The sequence below is a fragment of the Lipotes vexillifer genome, unplaced genomic scaffold (genome assembly GCF_000442215.2).
Source record: "Lipotes vexillifer unplaced genomic scaffold, Lipotes_vexillifer_v1.1 scaffold200, whole genome shotgun sequence".
NCBI classification, from domain to species: Eukaryota; Metazoa; Chordata; class Mammalia; order Artiodactyla; family Lipotidae; genus Lipotes; species Lipotes vexillifer.
This window is the reverse complement of record NW_006790475.1, coordinates 308335-331833: the sequence shown is the minus strand read 5'-3', so window position 1 is coordinate 331833 and position 23499 is coordinate 308335. Positions and strand designations below refer to the sequence as shown.

General features: G+C 42.5%; 1 protein-coding gene across 1 annotated transcript in view; it reads left to right on the top strand.

Moving 5' to 3' along the window:
• The window catches only part of OCA2 (OCA2 melanosomal transmembrane protein), a 271890-nt gene that overhangs the window by 23305 nt on the left and 225086 nt on the right, over positions 1–23499 (top strand). The window contains exons 2-6 of the mRNA XM_007463772.1: positions 13665–13763; positions 15492–15680; positions 18705–18762; positions 20828–20900; positions 22283–22443. Coding sequence (XP_007463834.1) covers positions 13665–13763; positions 15492–15680; positions 18705–18762; positions 20828–20900; positions 22283–22443 — 580 coding nt within the window. The remainder of the gene's footprint in view (positions 1–13664; positions 13764–15491; positions 15681–18704; positions 18763–20827; positions 20901–22282; positions 22444–23499) is intronic.

Genomic DNA, 23499 nt, shown 5'->3' with positions numbered 1-23499 from the left:
TCCTGCCCTACAAGAAATGCTAAAACGAGTCCTTCAAGCTGAAATGAAAGCACACTTGACAGTTACTTGAATCCACATAAAGAAAAAAGAGTACTGATAAAGGAATCTACATAGGAAAATATAAAACACAGTACAAATGTATTTTTTGTGTGTGTGTAACCTTTCTAGCTTCCATCTGCTTTAAATGAAAATTGCATAAAGCAGTAATTATAAATATGTGTTGAATGGTCTACAGCATATATAATGTAATATATAGCCAATAATAGTACAAAATATGTTAGAGGGAACAGAGTTATATAGAAGCAAAATTTTTGTTTTAATTGAAATTACATTGATATTAATTCTAACTAGATTGTTTTAAATTAAGATGATAATCATAATCCCCACAGCAACCACTAAGAAAAAAGCTAGAATAATAAATGGTAAAAGAAACAAGAGGGAAATAAAAATTGTACAATAGAAAACATCTATTTGACTCATATTATATTAAATGTAAATGAATTAAACACTAATCAAAAGGCAAAAATTGGCAGAAGGCATAAAATAAATATTTCAATGATATACTTACTATCTATGAGACACCCTTTAAAATCAAAGACACAAATAAATTGAAAGTAAAAGAATGGAAAAAGTATGCCTTGGAAACAGTAATCAAAAGAGAGGTAGAGAGGCTACTCTAATATTAGACAAAAACAATCTTTAGGACAAAAATTGTTACATGATACAAAGAAGATTTATGATAATAAAAGGGTCAGTCCATGAAGAAGATATATAAATTATAAACATATGCACATATACATCACAAAAGACAATAAGTTGCATGATTCCATTTATATGAAATGTCATAGAGACAGAGAGTAATTACTGGATACTAGGACTGAGAGGAGGGAGGAATGGGGAGTGATTGTTAATGGGTACGAGGTTTCTTTTGGGGTAGTGATAATATTCTAGAATTAGATAGTGGTGATGTTTACAATATTTTGTGAGTAGACTGCAAACCACTGAATTGTACCCTAAAAAAAGCAAGGGGGTATGATATCTGATCTTGGAAATAATGGGAAGAATTCAGGGTAGGTTAGTATTGTTCACTACCATTGTGACCAAAGGTACAAGTAAGAATATTAAATTAGTGGTTGCAATAGACTCTTTATGTTCCACTACACTCATAGATTGAAATCCTACATCCAATGTGTTGGTGTTAGGAGGTGGGGCCTTTGGGAGGCACGATATATTTTTTTAAACAACAACCAAGCAGTTCTCCAATTCTTCAGAGACACTGACTCGGTGTCCCAGAAATTTAACTCAGTTCTAACACTATGTGGAGATAGCAACAGATCCTACAGGTTAAGGGCTCAGTCCCACAGGACTACTGAGACTCTTCCAAGTGTCAATTGCAAACCAGTTTGCTACCTGTGCTTCTGCCCAACTGGCTGTAAGTGGGAGGTTCCCACAACCCCCTCTTCAGGTTTGATTAATTTGCTAAAGCAGCTCACAGAACTCAGGAAACCCATTTATTTATCTGATTACTGGTTTATTACAAAGGATAGTAAAGGTATAAATGAACAGCTAGGTTAAGAAATACCTAGGGCAAGGTCCCGCATGCAGGAGCTTTCGTCCTTGTAGAGTTTTGGGACTCGCAATGTAGATGCATTCTGTTTCACCAACCAGGAAACTTTCCAAACCCCGTTCTTTTGGTTTTTAATGGAAGCTTCAGTACATATGCCTGATTCAATACATAGGCCAGTGATTAAATCATTGGGCATTGATTATTGATTCAACCTCCAGCTCTTCTCCCCTCCTTTGAGTTCAGGGGTGAGATTGAAAGTTCCAACCCTATGATCAAGGTTGCTTCCCCTGGCAACAAGCCCCCCCAAACCATCCCTATGGGATTTCCAAAAGTCATGTCATGAAACTAAACTCATTTGGGGTTGAAAGAGCTTGATATGAATAATAAGGCACCCATTTCACCTTTTTGGTTCTGAAGTGATTTCAGGAACTGAAGACAAAAGACCAAATACTAAAACAAAAGATGCTCCCATTGCTCTTATCACTTAGAAAGGGTCTTGGGAGCTATAAGCCAGAAACTGGGGATGAAGACCAAACTATATATATATTTGTTATAAATCACAATATTACAGGAAGTTCTACCCTCATGAATGCCATTAGTGCTCTTATAAAGGGGACCCCAGAGAGTTCTCTCACCCTCCTTCTGCCATGTGAGGATTCAGTGAGGAGTTGGCAGTCTACAACCTGAAAGAGCTTCCTTGCCAGAGCCTGACCATGATGGCACCTTGATCTCAGACTTCCAGTCTCCAGAACTGTGACAATAAATTTCTGTTGTTTATGAACCACTCAGTCTATGGTACTTTGTTATAACAGTCCCAAACTGACTAAGACAGTGGCCATGCAATCATCATTATTTGTAACTACAGGATCTACAGGAGTTAACTGAAAAACTATTGAAGCTATATAGTAAAGTGACAGAATGTACTAGAAATAAAATTTTCTATCCAGAAAATTTTCTCTTAAAGTGCATCTCATTCATAATAAACAAAAATATCCAGAAATATGGAATGAGATGTATGATATTTATTAATCAAAATATAAAATTAGCAGAACTATCAAAGGAGAGTTGCATGGAAAGATAGGTTCCTATGCTTAGAAAAGAAGGCTAAATATAAAGAAGATAAATTAATATATAGATTAATGTAATCCATAGATTTAATGAAAATAAATATCATGGACATTATATATAGCAATGTTGACATCTGGCTCTAAGGCTGTCATTCACACTCCAAAAATGAGAAAAAACAGATAATCCCCCAAATCACAATTTTTGGGGAACATATCAGAGAACTGATGTCACAGGCCTACTAACTAGCCATAAATCTAGGAAAACATAAGTACCTCCAATGAGAAGTGGAACACTGGCATTTTCTAACTATAGGCAGAGTACAGGATGAATATGGGGACATAGTAAAAATAGTAAGAAAAAAACAGCTGAATTAAAAATGAATTTCTAAAGCCTGAGTGTGGGCTAGCATGAGAATATAGGACCCCTGGGTACCACAGATGCAAGGGGTGTGTGCACACACTTGCAGGGTCTTCTCCAGCAACTTTCAATGGACACTTAATAGAAAGGCTGGGGACAGGGTGGGAGACAGGGTTGGATACATCATTGTGCATGGTGTGGGGTAGGATCTAATTTAATCTTTTGCATGTGGATATCTAATTGTCCCAGCATCATTTGTTGAAAAGTCTTTTTGCCAAATTAAATTGCCTTGGCTATTTTTAGAAAATCAATTTGGCTATTTTTAGAAAATCAAAATAAATGTAAGTTTTTCCCCCTGGACTCTCAATTCTGTTCCATTGCTCTATATGTGTATATTTACATCAGTATCACACTGTCTTGATTACTGTAGCTTTGTAGTTGTTTTTATTTATTTATTTGTTTATTTATTTATTTTCGGCTGCACTGAGTGGCATATGAAATCTTAGTTCCCTGACCAGGGATGGAACCTGTGCCCCCTGCAATGGAAGCACAGAGTCCTAACCACTGGACTGGCAGGGAATTCCCAGTGTTTTTTTTTTTTTAATTTCCAAATCTTTATTGAGTAGGTTGATTTGGAATTTTACCATTTCCACATAGCCAACACAATTTCTTTCCATTACACTGAAATTTCTTTGAAGTGTGTTTAATACATACCATTATATGGCAATTTAACATTCTGTTCTATAATTTACATGATACATAAAAACCTTTTGAAATTTTTAATACAGTATCCTAAAATCTAGAATAATTTGCAGATTATACATTGAAGTAGTAGTGCTTTTAGGAATATAATCCTGTACATGATAACTCCTGGAATGTAAAATGTACATAGTTACAGAAATTTAAATTTCTTGTAGTTGTTACTTATGTGACTGTTATCATCAGTGTCAAGTGATTCAGCTTTGCAACTGAAAGAGAAAAGATCTTACTTGTACCAAATTATTTTAAATACCAGAACCACTGAACAAGGGAGTGGATTACATGTGTATTGAATCTACTGCTGGTAGCATACCATGGAAGTGACTTGTACTTTTGTTTCAGAAGACGAATTTCTCTTTTCTGTTTCTTTTTTAAAGAAATGTAAAAACTAAACTTATTATTCATATTGTTGTTTTTATGTGTTATTAATCTCCCATTGATTTTATTTTTATTGGAGGTTATTTTTAAATCAGTCTGACAAAAGTAACTATCAAATATTCTGGGTTTATATTTATTCTTCCGACTATGATTAGTCTTGCTTTTAAAACTCCCCATTTATTTACCAAATATTTCTTAAGTGACTATTTATTGGGCTCTGTGCTAGATATGGGAGTTATCCCCAAGTTCCTCCTTGATTTAAAATGTCTGAATGTACATTTGGGAGTAATTGACTTAACATATTATTACCATAAACTGCAGTTTAATAAGCTCCATTGAGGTCATTTTATTTAGAGCATGTCAGTAAGTCAACAATCAGGTAAAGCCCTTACTTTCATTCCCAAGCCAGAGCCTAAGGGGCAGAGAGTATAGAGGTAATTCCCAGTAGGGTTTCCTTTTCTCTTGGCTCAAGCCAGATTGAGGAAGATGTCAGTGCCAGTAAGAAAGGGGCACTTTTTAATGGTGCCAGGAGCTAGCCACAGTTGACTGTAAGCAAGGGGAAAATGCTGGGACAACTGCCTTATATTGGGTTGACCAAGTTAGTGTGAATGAAGTTTTGGAGGACTTGGATACAATTTCATTTAAAATCTCAGGGTGAATTTTTTAATGCTGTGTATAACGTTAAGGAGACTAGTAGCTTCTTACTACATCACATGCTGGGACCTATAGGTTGAGGACCTCTTTGTTTCCTATTCTCTACATTTCTTACATGCACTGAGGCAAAAAGAGCAACTAGAAGAAAACTTTGTTACACATACCTACCTATCTGAATCTGTGCACCTACAAGCTGTTTTTTTCTTCTCCAACTAAGGATGAACTTTCCATGCCCCTAGCAAATGTAGTAAGTTTTTTTTAAAACAACTTTATTGAGATATAGTTTACATACCATACAATTTTCTCATTTAAAGTGCACAATTCTCAACATCAAAAGAAACCCCAAACCAAAATAACCTGATTAAAAAATGGGCAGAGTACCTGAACAGACATTTTTCCAAAGAAGACATACAGATAGGCAACAGACACATGAGAAAATGCTCAACATCAGTAATCATCAGGGAAATGAAAATCAAAACTAAAATGAGATATCACTTCACACCAATCAGAATGGTTATTATCAAAGAGCTAATATATTTTGTATCTTATGTAATTTTTTTGTTCCTTATTTCCTTCATTACTGCTTATTCTCTTTATTTTTTGTAGTGACATATTTTGATTCCCTTCTCATTTCCATTTTAATATATTTTATAGATTTTTCTTTGTGGTTACTATCAAGATTCCATATAACATCCTGAAGTTACAGCAAGCTAAATTGAAATGATATCAACTGTGCTGTTTTTACTCACAACACTTCTGACACCAAATGAGAGGTTTATTTCCCTCCAGAGATTGATACCAATCAATTCTCTGATTCTCTGCAAACACCAACTGGATGTTTAACAATTCAATTAAATTCAATTCTGACACTATCTACCTGGAGTTAGAGTCAGATCCCACAAGTTAAGGGTTCAGTCCCACAAAACTCTTCCCGCTTCAGATGCCAGTCACAATTCCTGGGCCTCCTGTAGTTCTATATAACTGGCTATTAATTTGGGGGTCCCATGACCCCCTCCTCAGGTTTGATAATTTGATAGAATAGCTCACAAGATTCAGGAACAATCTTTACTTATGTTTACTAATTTATTACAAAGGATACAACACAGCAACAGCCAAATAGAAAGGATGCATAGAGCAAACTGTGGAGGTGGGGGAACCACAGAGCTCCCATGCCTTCTCCCGGTGTACCACCCTCCCAGAACTTTGGTGCATTCACCCACCTGTAAGCTCTCCCAAACTGTCTTATAGGATTTTTTTTTAATGGAGATTTCGTTATGTAGGCATGATTGATTAAATCACTGGCCATTGGTGACTGAATTCAATCTTCATTCCCTCTTTCCTTCCTTCACCACTTACCTAGATTTCCTCTGAGTTAGGGATCAGCTTGAGGTGAAATTTTAAGTTCTTCTCAGGAATTTCCTGAGCATATGTGTGTGACTTTCTAAATTCCTTTGTATACATGTCTAGTTTTGAAAATCCTAATTTCCCAGACTCTCATGCCAATCTCTTTTCTGGTCTTAGATGTTCTATTGTGTATCTCCACCCATAATCTCTTGCCCTAGGTTCTTGTGGGTTTGTTGTCCCCTTGTAGCTTTTATGAACACTACTTGCTGATTTTCCCATCTGCATTCTGAGGTATATGAAATAGAGATGAGCACCTTTCATCACGCATTATTCCTTCAGGTATCCCTAAGACAACTTAGAATAGACATACACAACGATTTTCAAATAAGGTCATTTATGCTCCCTCTAGTTTGAAGGATTGTGGGGAACTGGGAACCAGACTGCCACCTGCTCAAGACCAAGATCACCTCCACACCAGGACGGAGTGGGGCAAAGGCAAATAAAATGCCCCCAAACTTTCTTATCATTTTGAAGATGGCCTTTTCTCTCTTGATTGCTGTAAACCTTTGTTTTCCAGAGCTCCTACAAAGTTGGTTCAAACAGCTTCTGGTTTGTGTGATGTTTCTATGGACGAATGAGAGCTTGGAGCTTCCTAGTTTGCCATTTTGCTCTCTCCTTCTTTTGAAGTATTGTTTTGCTGTCTGTAGAATTCTTGGTTGACAGATGTTCTTTCTGCACATGCTGTTGAGCTGCTCTAGTGAAATTTTCATTTCATTTATTGTACTTTACAATTATAGCATTTCTGTTTGTTCTTTCTTTATACTTTTTCTTTGACAATATTCCTTATTTTGTGAAACATCATCCCTATACTTTCATATAGTTCTTTAGATATGGTTTCCTTTGGTTCTTTGCACATATTTGTTTTTTAATTTAGAAAAAAATTTTTCTTAATGATATTTATTTTTTATTGAAGGATAGCTGATTTACAATGTTGTGTTAGTTTCAGGTGTACAGCAAAGTGATTCAGTTATATATATACATATATATCTATTCTTTCTCATATTCTTTTCCATTTTAGGTTATTACATTAAAAAATAATTAATTAATTTTTGGCTGCGTTGGGTCTTCGTTGCTGCGTGCGGGCTTTCTCTAGTTGTGGCGAGTGGGGGCTACTACTCTTCATTGCGGGGTGAAGGCTTTTATTGTGGTGGCTTCTCTTGTTGTGGAGCATGGCCTCTAGGCATATGGGCTTCAGTAGTTGTGGCTCACGGGCTTGGTTGCTCCGCAGCATGTGGGATATTCCCGGACCAGGGATTGAACCTGTGTCCCCTGAATTGGCAGGCGGATTCTTAACCACTGTGCCACCAGGGAAGTCCCTATTACAACGTTTTGAATATAGCTCCCTGTGCTATAGAGTAGGTCCTTTTGTTTATCTATTTTATATATAGTATTGATATTTTTTGTTTGTTAATCCAAACTCCTAATTTATCCCTCCCCCTCCCTTTATCCCTTTGGTAATCATAAGTTTGTTTTCTATGTCTGTGAGTCTATTTCTGTTTTGTAAATAAGTTCATTTATATAATTTTTTTTAGATTCCACATATAAGTGATATCATGATATTTGTCTTTCTCTGTCTGACTTACTTCAGTTAGTATGATAATCTCTAGGTCCATCCATCTTGCTGCTAATGGCATTATTTCATTCTTTTTATCGCTGAATAATATTCCACTGTGGTATATGTATATACCACATCTTCCTTATCTATTCATCTGTTGTTGGACATTTAGGTTGCCTCCATGACTTGGCTATTGTAATAGTGCTGCTATGAACATTGGGGTGCATGTATCTTTTTGAATTAGAGTTTTCCCTAAACATATTTAAAATAGCTGATTTAAAGTCTAGGAAGTCCAATGTCTGGCTTTCTTAAGGGAGTGTTCCTATTAACCATTTTTCCCTCCCAGTATATGGGCCATACATACATTTGCATGTCTCATAAGTTTCTGTTGAGATTGGACATTTCAAATAATGTGGACTGGGACAAAGTGAGAGAGTAGCATGGACTTATATATACTACCAAATGTAAAATAGTTAACTAGTGGGAAGCAGCCGCATAGCACAGGGAGATCAGCTTGGTGCTTTGTGACCACCTAGAGGGTAGGAGGGAGACGCAAGAGGGAGGAGATATGGAGATATATGTATATGTTTAGCTGATTCATTTGGTTATAAAGCATAAACTAACACACCATTGTCAAGCAATTATACTCCAATAAAGATGTTGAAAAAATAAAATAAAATAATGTGGAAACTCTGGAAATCAAATTCTTTCACCTTCCTAGGGTTTATGGTTGTTGCTGTTCTTTAGTGACTTTCCTGAACTAATTTTGTTAAGTCTGTATTCTCTATTGTATGTGGCCATGGATTTCTCTGTTCAGTTAGCTTAGTGGCTGGGAAGAAATATTCTTAAATGGCTGGAACATGTACATCTCCCTGCTTTTGCCAAGGGGCTGTGTGTGCATGCTGGGATAAGCCTTCAGCATTCAGCCAGGCACTCTGTCTTATTCTTCATTTCTTGCTTGTGCAGAACCTCAAGGTCAGCCAGAAATGAGAGCTTAGTGCCTTCTCAGGTCTTTCCTCTGCATAGCCCTGGAAATGCACACAGCCTTGTACATGTAGGTGGGTTCTAGATTCCCAGGAATGTGTTGGAGCTTTCCAAAAGCCCCAACCAACACCTCATTTGCCAGCTTTTCTTTTTAAGTGTTTTGGTCAGCTTCTTTTTAGCCCAACTATATTGCTGCCTCAGGTAGCTGTGATGTTAGTTGCTGTTGACTGTGACAAATGCCCCTGAGGTAAAGGCTGTCCACTATGGGAATGCTGAATTAGGTCAAATACAGACAATAACTGTTGAGTGGGGGGTTTCAGGATACTGCCAGACATCTCAGTAACAGTTCTCCGGTAATGGAAATTTAGAGATGCTCCAACCCTAATCCTTCTTCCTCAAGTGGCTACCAAGCTGCTGGTTTTCACTGTCATTGCAGGGCTGTTGGTTTTCAAGTTTGCCATGGAATGGGATAAGGGATGTGGGAATAGGGCAAGTTAAAATGCCACTGTTCTTGTCAGTATTCAGCCATTATTCTTGAATAAATTCTCCTTGGATTGTTGCAGAGTTTGGTTTATTTCCAAAGTTATGATAATATTATCTTGACAGTTTTTGTCAGTGTCTGTTCCTTTTATGGAGAGAATTTTCTCAAGTCCTTACTCTGCCATTCCTGCTGTTACTTCCTGCTGCTTTCATTTGAAAGAATGTCTCATCACATAATGATAATATTTTTGAGATACTAAGTGGATGTACTTTTCTATCCCTACAAAGGTACAGGAAGTTTGGATTTGGCTTAGAACAAACCAGTTGTTCCTCAGTTTTGTATATCAAACTAGGAATAAAAAAAGAAAAATGCATAGCATCAGGATGATAGCTTTGTAAGGCTAGCAGGGAAGTGCTGGCCTGACTGGACACATCACTACTTGCTGTGCTCCACCTAGAGGGTATGTTAGCATTGCCAGAGAAGTATCGGTGTGGGTGGTCTGAGATAGCTCCTTGGTCTACAATCCTGAGCAGGTTTGCTGGGGACCTATACCTCCCATCTGCCAGCATACTTGAGGAGCCTGACAGGGATCAGAAAGGTAAAATATGAAGACTTTGCAGCAGACATAACAGAGAATGCTGGAACCTTGCACATTGTCCCCAGGGCTTGGTGGAAGCAGCACTGTTGTGATGAGGGGCATGTTGTTCCTACAATCTTCCACCGATGGGGTGCAATTGTGTACATGTGGCATTCCTTGGAAAGGGAGCAATTGTCCTGATCAAGAATTTGAACCTTGAATGGAATGAATGCATACATAAAAACAGACTTTTAAATAGGAGACTGACCAACTACTAAGTGGCATCCTATTCTCCAGTTCATCAAGGGGACAGGGGCCCATTTATAGAAACTAGAGTTAATTACTTACACATGAAAGTGATACAGTGAGCGTTCCAACTCTGCTTAAATGGTCTGCCTTCCGAGATGTTTTTTGGCCTTCCCTTCCCTGAGTCAACATGGTGGAAAATCTGCAAAAGACTTTATTACTGAGAAGGAAAAGACTTTGGGAAAGTCTTTAAAAATTAGTCTCCTTTTTACATAGTTTTTATGTAGAATATTATTTAATCTCATGAATTATTTAGATTAATCAGTAGTTTTAACTTATTCTTTTGCTAATTTTAGGCTTACTTCTAGACTTTTACAAATTATTATTTTATTTTCAAATAATTTTAATCTTAGAGACAAGTTACAGAATAATATGAAAAACTTTCATAAACTGTTCATCCAGAAACTCCAGTCAAGTTTTGCCAACTCTCTCAATAATGCCCTTCCTTTATAGCAAAGGACCCAATTCAGAAGCACATATTGCATTTTGTTGTGATGTTTCTTCAGTCTCCTTTAGCCTAGGATTTTTCAATCTTTTCTTAATTTCATGATGCTGAACCTTTTGAAGATTAGGGTCCTGTTATTTTATAGAAGATTCCCTCACTTTTGTTTGCCTGATGTGTCCTCCTGACTGGATTCAGGATATACCTTTTTGGCAGCAACAGCAGAGAAGTGAGGCTGTGCACTTCACATTACATCATATTAGGTGGAGCTTGACTTCACTTAGACCCATTACAGATGGTGTGCACTTTGATCACTTGATTAAGGTGATGTCCACCAGGCTTTTCCGTTGTGAAGTTGCTCTTTTCCCTTCTGTAATTAATGCTTTGTGGAAATGTCAGTATCTCATTCCTCATCTGACTTTTTACCCATTAGCTTTAGCAACTGTTGATGTTTCTTGTCTGAATTAATTTTTACTATGGTGGTACTAGATTATCTAAGGGCTCATTAGCACCCTCTTTTGTGCTGGCATACTGGTGTTCTGGGGACTCTGTAATGCTGTCTGTCGGGAGTTTGACACTTGAGTCTTTGTTTTCCTTTTTCCTTCATTCGCAGTCATCCTCATGAGTCATTCTCTCATGAGCTCCACCCCAAACTCTCAGCTCCAAAGTTCCCTCTACCTCCTTGTCTCTAACAGCTTTTCTCCATGTGCAGTGTCAATGCTCACACCTATGACTGTCTTTGCCTATGTCTGCCCCAGAGCTTTTTGGCCTGTGAAAGCTTCAGGTCCTCCACTTCTGCCCTTCTTATCCTTTTATGCCCAGCACTTCCTTGAGCTCATCAAGCTTCTCTTCCTCCCCCCAGGCACCCGCCTCTTCCTGCTGGTGCTGTGGAGAGCTTCTCTCCTCTTCCATCCTGTGCCCAGGACTGCGTCCCTTTGCCTCTCTCCCACCCTGTGTTCACTGCTCCCCCAGCACCACCACAGCATTGGCTCTCCCACTCTGACCCTCAGGGGACAGGTGCCCTGGCAGGGACCCTCGCAAACTTCCAACCCCTAGGTTCCCAGCAGCAGTCATTTCAGGAGTTGATTCTCTTCCCTCTCAATTTTATGACCCATGGCAGCTATCCCAAACTTTTCCCACTCTCCTCGGTGTTCCTCTCCTCCAGCACACAGCCAGACTCCTATTTCAGAGGGAGAGTTTGGGTCACCAATCTTGAACAGCCTCGAGTCTGTGTCTCAGTTAGTGTGCAAAACTGACCAATGATGCCAGGTGAACATGGTGGGTCTCCTCATCCCTCTGTCTTCCGTGAGGGGTTGGACTCTGAAGAGTTCAGGTTCTGTATCTAACTCTGAGCTTGTCACCCATGGCACCCACCCTCCACTCTGTGGCAGGGCTGTCCACATTCCCTCTTTCCTGCACTTTCCACTCCACATGCCACGGGCATAGTGAGAATTGCACAGGGACATCTGTGGTGGCAACAAGCACAAAAGGCTGCCGCACCCTGGCTGTGGTGGCTGACTCTCTAGGCACCAACCTGAGGTGGTGCCCAGAGGACACTCGCTGGCTCCAGACATACTCCTTTCCTGACTTCAGTGTGACATGATGGGTGTTGTTAGATACAGGTCAGAGGTTCACTAATCCGTAAGACCAGTCTTATTGTCTGTGTCACAGGTGCATGCTTGAATGAGAAGAGAAAGTGGATGGAAATTTCTTTTTGCTTTGCTCTGCATTTGTAATCTGAAGTGCTGTTATTTTGCCAGATAAGTGTATCACAGCATCCACAGAGGTTCCACATGGCCTGGACCATGGAAGGGCAATGTACAAAATGACATATTCCCAACAATTAGGAATGAAAATGATTTCCACAGCTTTTCATGAAAAGCTGGCTGCTTTTTAACATCTTATGTCTTTTGATGAAGGTGACCATGTATGCAGGGTGGGGGGCTCTGTTGTGCCTATGCCTTTATTTCCCTCTCACAAAGTTCCTGATTTGGATGATAAGTTTATGGACAGGCCAAGGCACAGCAGAAGGGGGTCTTGTGCAGTGTGAACCTCTGCTTTGCTTCAGTTGTGGCGTCTGTTCCCCTGTGAGCCCCCTCCCTGCTATCCTGGTTATCATTTCATTATGACTCTATCAGCCTCACTTCTGCTGTTTAATCTCTCAAGGGAAGCTATTAGGATATTTTAAATGTGTGATATTTAAATATTGTGATCTTAGGAAACAGAATTTTCTGAATATAAACAGGCCCATCAGATTCTGAATGGTTTTCTTGAGGAAAAACTGCACGGAATGGCAAAGATGGGTGGAACATATTTTAATGCTAAAGTGAGCCTAAAAGTATTGATCCTACAGCATCTAGTCTATGTGAGTTTCTGCTTTGCACTTCCAATCTGGTTTAGGCTGGGGAGGAGAGTTGTTTCTAATTTTCTTTCCTAAAACTCCAGCTTTTTACAATTCAGATATAATATGTGAAATTTACCACTGACTCTTTTTTTTCCCAACATCTTTATTGGAGTATATGGCTTTACAATGGTGTGTTAGTTTCTGCTTTGTAACAAAGTGAATCGGTTATACATATACATATGTTCCCATATCTCTTCCCCCTTGCGTCTCCCTCCCTCCCACCCTCCCTATCCCACCCCTCTAGGTGGTCACAAGTCACCGAGCTGATCTCCCTGTGCTATGCGGCTGCTTCCCACTAGCTATCTACCTTACGTTTGGTAGTGTATACATGTCCATGCCACTCTCTCACTTTGTTCCAGCTTGCCCTTCCCCCTCCCCGTGTCCTCAAGTCCATTCTCTAGTAGGTCTGTGTCTTTATTCCTGTCTTACCCCTAGGTTCTTCATGACATTTTTTTTCTTAGATTCCATATATATGTGTTAGCATACGGTATTTGTCTTTCTGTTTCTGACTTACTTCACTCTGTATGACAGACTCTAGGTCCATCCACCTCACTACAAATAACTCAGTTTCATTCCTCTTTATGGCTGAGTAATATTCCATTGTATATATGTGCTACGTCACCTAAGTGTCCATCAACAGATGAATGTTCTTGAATCTAGCCACAACCATCAGTGAGCACAGCCATCATTTTGTGTTGGTGATCCCTTTCCTTCACTGTGTTTTTCAGGTCTCACCCTCCTTTCCCCCAGTTCTTCAGCTCCAGTTCTGAAGACCCCTGCTTTACAGAAAACACACCTTTGCTGAGGAATTTCTCACAAGAGAAAGGGTGAGGTGTTTTTTCCTTTCTTTCTTTCTTATAAAATTAAGAAATCTCCGAGCATTATCCTTTGCACTCATGCTGGAGAATTTCTTCCTGAGATATGAATTTTTACCTGACATGTACGGTCTCTGCTAGATCCTTGTCAATTCAATGTGTGTTCATGATGCTAGTGGTTGTATTCTGTGCCTTATGAATTTCCAAGTAACCTTGAGCATAACCCTGCAATGATTGAATAGCGCATGTACACACTCATGAATGCACACAGCTGGGAAAGGCCATCTTGCCAGGCCAGGGCTTCTCAACCAGGGTTGAGGTTGGCACTGTCAGGAGACATTTTTTGTTGTCACTAGTGGGGGAGGGGCACTACTGGCATTTAGGGTAGAGGACAGTTTTAAAAGAAAACTCTACTTCCTGTAAGTTTGAAGTTCCTTTTTCTTGTTGTGAACCAGTCCTAAAGCAGTGATAAGAGTTCAGGAGAATGACAATGTCCTGTTGAGCTAGCTGGGTTCGAAAGGCATAGATTGAGAGGCGTAACATAATAGATTGTGGCTCTTGTGTCAATATTACCACCCCACAAGTATTCCATGTATTTCCACAGGAAAATTCTGGGCTTGGTGCAGCCTTACTAGACTGAGAATCTGTACTGAATGAGTTGTTCAGTTGTTCAGGGATTCAACCAAAATTAAATGGATATATCCACATGTAATTTTTTTTTTTTTTTTTTTTGCGGTACGCGGGCTTCTCACTGTTGTGGCCTCTCCCGTTGCGGAGCGCAGGCTCCGTACGCGCAGGTTTAGCGGCAATGGCTCACGGGCCCAGCCGCTCCGCGGCATGTGGGATCTTCCCAGACCAGGGCATGAACCCGTGTCCCCTGCATCGGCAGGCAGACTCTCAACCACTGCGCCACCAGGGAAGCCCATCCACATGTAATTTTGATAAAAGTTTATGATACCCCTTGATTCATCTTTCTAGATATAGGTCCCATTCTTGGGCCCATCTAGTCCAGTACTGATGTCCCCCACTCCTGCTCATGCTCATGTAGATGTTGGGTGGGAAAGCTAGGTAGACCATCTCCCCTACAGCTCCATTACAGATAGATACCTACAAAGAGGAGAAAAGGCTTATGCCACTCACTGTGCTTCAGTGTGTATAACAGGACCAGGTATTGAGAACTCCAGCACAATCAAAGAGGAAGCAAAAACTGAAATGAGCTGGAGCTGGTCTGAGCCAGAAAAAGCTGTACTGGAAAATTCCAAACTCAGAACAAGCTGATGTTTCTTGAAGGTCCACAATTTATTTTTTTTTAATTTTTTTGCGGTACGCGGGCGTCTCTCACTGTCGTGGCCTCTCCCGTTGCGGAGCACAGGCTCCGGACGCGCAGGCTCAGCGGCCATGGCTCACGGGCCCAGCCGCTCCGCAGCATGTGGGCTCTTCCCGGACCGGGGCACGAACCCGCGTCCCCTGCATCGGCAGGCGGACTCTCAACCACCGCGCCACCAGGGAAGCCCCCCACAATTTATTTTGAAGACTGTGTGACCCCAGACAATTTCCCTCCAGTCCAGGGTCTGTGATGTCAAGAAAGACCCATTCCCACCAGTCTGACAGTACTACAATATCGGTGGTCCTTTGAAAAACAAGTATTGATTATATATTTCACTCTCACCCCTGAGATGAAGTGTTGCTTTGGAGATGCTACTATTTCCATGAAAATAACCACAAAGCCTCGATTTCCAGGTTACGGTGTGTGCCCGTTTACCACCCAGAGTTCATCACTGCTGAAGAATCTTGGGAGAACAGCTCAGCTGCGTGGGAGGGCAGATCCCTGCTGAGCAGAGAGTTGGTAGGTTCCTCTGGATCCGCCTCCTCAGAGAAGGGGGAGCTTCTGGACAGCGCTCACATCGGGTTCCGTCTTTCCAAGTTGAGGTAGGAAGACTTGGAGTGCCAGCACTGGCACAGGGTGTTGGTCGCACAGTGCACGCCGCCCACCTGGGGCTGGGCTGGGGAGTGGGGTGCGGTGCGGGTATTGCCCGCGCGACATCGTTCCCGAGGACAGGGTGGAGGTGAGGAAGAAGGGTAGGCGGCACTTTCCTGGAAGGTAATCTTCCTTTCCTCCAGGCCCTGGAAGACAGATAAAGTGGTGTTCGAACCAGCATGGAGCCTTTAAGGCTACAAGAAAACCCAATTACAGACCTAAATGACGAGCACCCTACACGCCTGTCCTTTCTTTTGTGTGGCTGTGGGGTCTTCAAGCCCATGAGGCTTTGTGGATGAAGTAGTCCCCGTGGTGTTTTAGAAGCTGACATTATAATTTGTATTCAGTGATGAAGCACGTTATTAGAAGGGTTCTGCACAGGAAGGAGAAAGAGGGTTTTTAGGGGTGATGCAGCTGCAGGTGGGGCCGAGAGAGGCCGAGTCCTCCGTGCATGCGTAGGAGGGCAGAGGACGCACATGTGCTGGGGATCTGAGGGAATTTTGCAGCACCCCCCGCGCGGGTCGGAGCAGCAGAGATCTCTCCCTTGTTTGTCTGTTGAGGCTTCTGCATGAGCGTGTACTTGAAGGAGGGGTTCCGTTGAGAGCCACACATTTGAAAGTGGCATTTTCAGGGACACAATACCAGGACCACCAAGGTCCCCATTATGTATCTGCTCCAAGGTAGCTGAGGAACCAGCAGGGCTGGGCATGTCCGTGCAGCTGTCTCCTTGTCGCCTGGCATTCCCCTCGCTCCACAGCCTTCCGTGGGCTTCCACTAAAATGGTCTATGTGAAAACCCATGGATAGGTGAGAAGACACCATGAAGCTATCAAATATTAGTGTTATTATTTCTCTACATTAGGGGGCCCAGCTTTTCTGAAGCTCTTTGAAGGGCTGATTAGAAGTGTACCTACCTGCATCCCAAAGTGTATCCGTCTTTACCTAGAGAGGCCCACTCTCAGTTGTCCTACTGATCTTTCAGGCAATCCTGAGAGGTAGGTGAGGTACTTTAGAGAGGGTAAGGATTTTGCCTGAGGTCATGCAGGTTGTGAGAGGAGCAAAGGGGTGGGGGGAGGAATGTGACCCCAGGTCCCCCACCAGTGCTTGACCATGGAGATGTCTTTTCCCACCATGCCTCCCAGCCATGTGTAGTTTCTTCACCTTGACTGGTCTTAGCTCTTCTCATAGGTGTGACAAATATTGGCTGACTAACGTGCTATAAAATTATTTGAATAATGTGAAAGTGTGTGAACAGGGACCTGGCCCCATAGGTCACCATGATGGTAAGTGCTGACACTGTTAACACCCTTCTCCAGCTGGCTGCCTCACAAATCCAGAGGGCGCGAGCTTCCTCAAATATCCCATAGCATGGAAAATAGAACCAAGTACATTTAAGCCTTTATATTCAGAGGTTGTTTTATCTTCTACAATTCATAGAATAGTTGCCTCAAACTTGCCACTTAACTGAAAGACTTAATGCCATTCTTTTTAACATGTCCAGAAAGTACTACACATGTTTGTTGAAGAAACTTGTAAAACTTATTTTGGAAGGTCAGCTCTGCTGTATATGTGAGTTATGTAGAAAGAAATTAGTATTTAAAATAGTTCAACTGGGGCAAGACAGGAATAAAGACGCAGACCTACTAGAGAATGGACTTGAGGATACGGGGAGGGGGAATGGTAAGCTGGGACAAAGTGAGAGAGTGGCATGGACATATATACACTACCAAATGTAAAATAGATAGCTAGTGGGAAGCAGCCGCATAGCACAGAGAGATCAGCTCAGTGCTTTTTGACCACCTAGAGGGGTGTGATGGGGGGCTTGGAGAGAGGGAGATGCAGGAGGGAGGAGATGTGGGGATGTGTGTATATGTATGGCTGATTCACTTTGTTATAAAGCAGAAACTGACAGACCATTGTAAAGCAATTATACTCTAATAAAGATGTTTCAAAAAAAAGTATTAAAAATAGTTCAATTAATGCTTCTTGCTTTAAAAGGAAATGTTTTTTGATTCCCATTTGAATAGGAGCTATTGATCATAATTTGGAAGGGTGAAATATTACTCATCAAATTCATTAAATCTGAGAGAATGCAAAACAAGGTTTTACCATTTTGAAAGGATCAGAAAGGTTTTGAAAAAGATATCCCTATATAGACTTTATTCCTTTGTTCTACAAACATGTGTCAAGCACAGGCTGTGTACCAGCACCCTTCCTTTTGCAGGGACAGAGCACAAATACCCCAGGGCTTGCTCTTGAGGAGTGGCCAGGGGAGAGCACCCCCCCAGCACTAGGCAGTGATTGTATCTTCAGGAGGTAGGATCTGGTGGACCCTGGGGAGGTGACAGGAGCAGAGATAAGCCTGGAGTGGCTGCCAGGCCCACATTTGCCAAGGACCTGAGGGCCACAATTAAAAAGTGTGTGATGATGACTGGGCCAGGGTGCCATCATGAGTCCTAAGAGGGCCTGAATGTCTATTGAATTATCTCCTAAGGAATTCTTACAGGACTCTGCTGGTACAACCGGTTATAGCATTGCAATTTCTTTCTTGAATTGTTTGGTTATGTCTCAGTCGATGTTTATTTGATGATCAAATCCATATGCCTACCTTCCAGAAAACTTAGGGGAGAATAATTGATAAATATGAATCTGAGAGCTGAGATAAAGCTTGTTTCCAGGAAACTAGAGCCTTTAAAAGGCTAGTGAAGAGGCTCAAATCTTGAACTTCAGCATCTCTGATAAGAAGCAGTGTTCAGACACTCAGGGTTAAGTTTGTTCCGCTCTATAACCTCCAGCAATCTGCTGTTGTCCTCAGCAGTATCCTCTTTCATACCATGTTATGGGAAGAATTTCACACATGTGCTTTGAGATAGACATTACCCAAGGCTTCAGCAGGCATCTGAGGTTTGACAGTTCGGGGCACATGCAAGCAGGACTGCTGTCAGTGTGACCTGGGGCCTGTCTTTTCTCTTGCAGGTGCTGTGTGCAGTGGCTGAAAGTCACGGGCTTATTTGTCTTTGTGGTGCTGTGCTCTGTGAGTACCATGGCACCCTGAGCTCTGCTGTCTGCTCAGCAGAGCCCCCGGGTGCATTGTGCTGGGTAGCAGGGCACCTGAGGTGTGGGGCTCACACATTTCTTTGGAAGGGTTACTGAGGGTGTGTGGGATGGCAGCCTGGGGGTGGCTAGGGAGGCCTGCCCTTAGCAATGCTACTCTGCTGCTGTCCCCAGTCATACAGTGGAAGCCCTGAGGACCTGGCTTTGCTCTGTGGAAGGCAGTTAGCTTGCCCGCAGGTCTCAATTCCCACCTTAAGTGGCTTACCAAATTCTCTTTTCAGCCATGTGCAGTAAACACTCTTTAGTTGTGTTGGGACATGTCCAGCAATCATGGGTGCCCCCAAGAATGTCTCAGTGCCCCTTTGGGATGGCTCCCAGCTGAACCACCCTGTTTGGGAGAGAGTGAAGTTCTATGTTTGCCCTTTCCTGGAGGCTGCTCTGATTTTACTTGCCCATACATCCCCAGGGAGGGCTGCAGAGCCAGGGCCCTGGAGGTGACCTAAGTGTTCCCTCTGACTTGAGGGGTCACAAGTTTCACTGCCAGCATTTGTGTAGTGTGTGCCCTGATGTAGCCCTAGCCGAGATCACATTGTAGGCACTCAAAATATATTTGCTGAATGAGTGAGTGTGAGGCCCTCCATTTGCGTGTGTGCATGGGGGTGTGAGGTCCCCATGTCTGCCTGTGTGTCTGTGTGTGCGCACATAGGTGTGAGGTACCAAGTGCCTGGCTGTGTGTTTGTGTGTGTGCATGCCTCTGTGGGACGTGTGGGTCTTTTGCGGTCTGTGAGCATTTTGAGGTTGTGTGTGTGCCTAGGGACTTATTGTTTGTTAGAGTTAATAGTTACTTATTTTTAGCATTGGCATAGGACAGTTTGTGTGGGCCAGTTTTGGGAGACACCAGTAGGTGGTTGGTATGTGCCGCTGTGACAGGTTATGAGATTGTGAGCAAGGAAGGGGTGGGTGAGTGGTGTTTCCATAACTGTGCCCTGTGCACTCCAGGACTGGTGTGGCTGTGGCTTTTCTCTGTAGGCAGCCTGTGGTGACAGCCATGCTGGCTGCCCTTTGTGACTGGAAGCTGTGTATGTGACCATGTGTAGCTGTGAGTACATGGTCCCCATTATCTGTGTGTGTGGGCATGAGGGTTGGGGCTCTATGTGTGTGCAGGATTGTACATGACAAGAGTCTTCTCAGTGTGACATATAGGGAACAATGTTGCATTTCAGACAGCAAGGGTACATAAAGTCAATACTGGCTGCATTGAAATGAGTAGAGGCATTCTTTAATAATCCACATGGGAGGAGACCAGTGGCACAGAGAAAGGAAATCTAAGCACAGAACAAAAAAAACAAGTGCACCGAACTCTGAAAACTTCATGAGTTTACTTTTTTGGCTGCCAGTTTGCCTTTCTACTTCCTATTCACACAGTTGTGTGGTTCTGAAACCCCAGCTGCTTAGCATAGCCTGGTGGGTGGGTGTATTGGGGTATCCAAGGAGGAGGTATGGGTGGCCCAAGTCTCCCCTGACCCCTGAGAGCTGACCTGAGCTCTGTGTCTAGTCTTCATCCTTCTTCTGGTAATTGAAATTTTGGTGACTTGTGGACACAACCCAAAACAGAATTTGAGGAATTTGTTTTGAACTTCTGTAATCTGTTATCTCATCGTCACTTCTACTTTCTGATGAAGTATGAGATACTCTGCAAATTCCACAAGCATGTGCTCCCACCATCATATGGGTTGTATTTCCCACTCTCCAGTATGGGAAAACCATGTTTACACTCCTCTGATGATTTAATTTTATGGCTGGGTATTTAATCCTTAAAATTGGCAAATATCAATAATCAAGGCCCATTGTAGCAGAAAATAGTATAATGGATCAGAATTTTATCTTTTAATATCTCAGAAAAGCTATTTAGAGTAAGCTGGTGAATTTTGGATACATCAAGCAGCACCATTATCATACCTGTATTTTCAGCTCTTATCAAAGTTACTTAAATCCTATTGCTCTCACACCACAAATCTATCATTAAATGTTTCTGATTGTTACAGATTTTATTTAGCCTGTATCCAGATCAAGGAAAGTTCTGGCAGTTGCTGGCTGTGTCACCGCTGGAAAGCTACTGTATCCAAACCTGTACTTAGATGGACAGTCGCCCATGGTTGAGTCACAAAGTGAAGAGACCCAAAAACTATCATGACTGTTGCCCAAGGTCACAGCCTAAGCAATTACCATTCCTCCCTGTGTGTGTTTTGTTCCCCCAGGACATTTGGTGAAAGATGAGCCTTCAGAACAGAAGGGGAGGGGCACTAGTGAGACTGCGATGGGTGGGTGGTGGGAGGTTCCCCATGGAAGTGTGACAGCAGCCAAACAGCGCGTTTTAGTTAAGGCCTGGCTTCCTGTGGTTCTTGGATACTCTGTTCTGTTCCTTGCCCCCACCCTCTTGTGTTTTGGCTTGGGTGGTTCCTCTTGACCTATCTTTAAGTTCATTGGTTCTTTCCTTGGCTGTGTCATCTGAGTTTGATGATTGCTTGGTTTTTTATACTCTGGGCTCTCTTGCCTTTTTGTAGGCCTCAGCTGCCATAACAGAATACCACAGCCTGGGTGGCTTATAAATGAACAGACATTTATTTCTCACAGTTCTGGAGGCTGGACATCCAAGGTCAGGTGGGCTGATTTGATTTCTAATGAGGGCTCTCTTTCTGGCTTGCAGATGGTCACCTTCCTGCTCTGTCTTCACAGGGCCTTTCCTTTCCTGTGTGTGTGTGTGTCCGTGTGTGTGTGTTTATGAGTGTGTATGTAGAGAGAGTGAGAGCTCTCTCGTATCTCTTCTTACAAGGACACTAATCCTATCAGATCTGGGCCTCACCCTATGACCTCATTTAACCTCAGTTACTTCCTTAGAGGCCCCATCTCCAAGTATAGCCACACAGGTGCTCAGGGCTTCAACATATGAATATGGGGGACATGGACATTCAGTCCATAGCACTGAGGTAAAGTTTTAAGCTTGGAGATGATCACACCTTAACTTCTATGGGCCTTAGTTTTGGGGTGGGGGGAGTCGTGTAAATCTAGTTAGAGGTTGGCTGGGTTGTGGTTTGTAGTTGCCATGGTAACCCTCAGTGTCCCAGACAGTTGGAATTTCTTGGCCTCTTTCCATCTGTCTACTGCTCATCATGAGTCCAGGAACTGGGCCAGGCGTTTTATGTTGGCTGCAAAGAGTAGAAGCAGAGATGATAGTAGGATGGCAGACACCACCTGAATGTTAAATCAGAGGATCCAAAACACAATTAAACAAAGCAAAACCAATTGTGCATGTCAGGGGTGAGGGGCTGAAGAGGTAGGAGCAGTCAGGGCAGTGGCACAGGTGGAAGGGATGGCCTGGACATACATTTCCTTATGCACTTTCCAAGATGGGTGTTCCCTGGGAAGGTGGGAAAGGTTGGGGGGGGGCACCCTCCAGGCCTCTCCTCCTTGCTTTGTAGTTCACCTTGACAGCCCCCCAGCTGTGAACCTCAGCAGCCATGCAGACTCCATGCTGCTCCAAGTGGACCTGGAAGGGGCCCTGGTGGCCAGTGGCCCAAGTCATCTCGGGAGAGAAGAGCACGTGGTGGTGGAGGTGACACAGGCTAATGCTCCAGGCTCCAGGCGGTGGCGGCCACAGCAGGTTACACTCATAAGTTATTTGAAAGGAATTGTAAAAACTCATTTCACCTCTTTATAAATTGAGTTTCCTCTCTAACTGATTTGATGGGAGCCATAAGGCAATGACACCATTATTAGGCAAGTCCTTATCTTTTGCTTTGTCTTTGAAATTCTCTTTTCTCTAAGACAGTTATAAAACTCTCACCATTTCAGTAAAGTCAGGCTTTTGAGGGTTTTTTTTTTTTTTTTAATTTAGAGTGATTTTACTGGGCAATTCAGGGAAACATTATATATTTGAAAGTGCAGTTAAACCTGAGCCTTCAAATATATAATGTCTCCTTCTGTACCATGAGGTACTCCAATACCACGGTCCCCTTGAGTTTGTGGACACTTGGCTAAGACTGTGTCTGGTTTCCCCAAGCTTCTGCTTCTATAGCAATAGGACCTTGTGCTCAGCATCTAAGCCAAAGCCTTCAGTTCACATCCTGTGAAGGCTAGGAGAGCCAGCAGTGGCGTTGCCACCATGTCCCGGAGCCCAGACAAGGCCTGGCCCCTCTCTGTGCCTCCTGACTTGTGCCCCAAGTCCTGGCCTCAGTGACTCCCCTGGATTATCATGACGACTTCTATATGAAGTCGTATCCCTAGTTCATGGGTTTTCCCTATTATAACTAATAGAAGGAAACCCTGCTGGTACACAAGGCTGTGTCATCCAAAATGGAGTGTGGTGGGTTACTGCCCCATCACATTTTTCTGCCATGCAGAGAAGTGTCCCCAGAGCCAATGTGTCATTATGAAGAAGGCTGCGGTTTCACGGGCAATGGCTGATGTTGCACCGATGTTCTAAACCGGTGGCTCTGGCTGCGGCCTTAGGACATAAACTTGGCTCCCCTGTTTGCAGCCCACAGCTCACTGGCTCCTCGGTAAAGATGAGGTAGGCACATTTCATCTGCTGTTGGCTCCTTTTGTGACCTTGTGTGGAGGAGGGCATGACCTTTTTCAGCCTGCTGACATAGTTGCCTGCTCCAGAAACACAACACAGGAGATCTTTACTGAAGGATTTTTTTCTGATACACTCTTT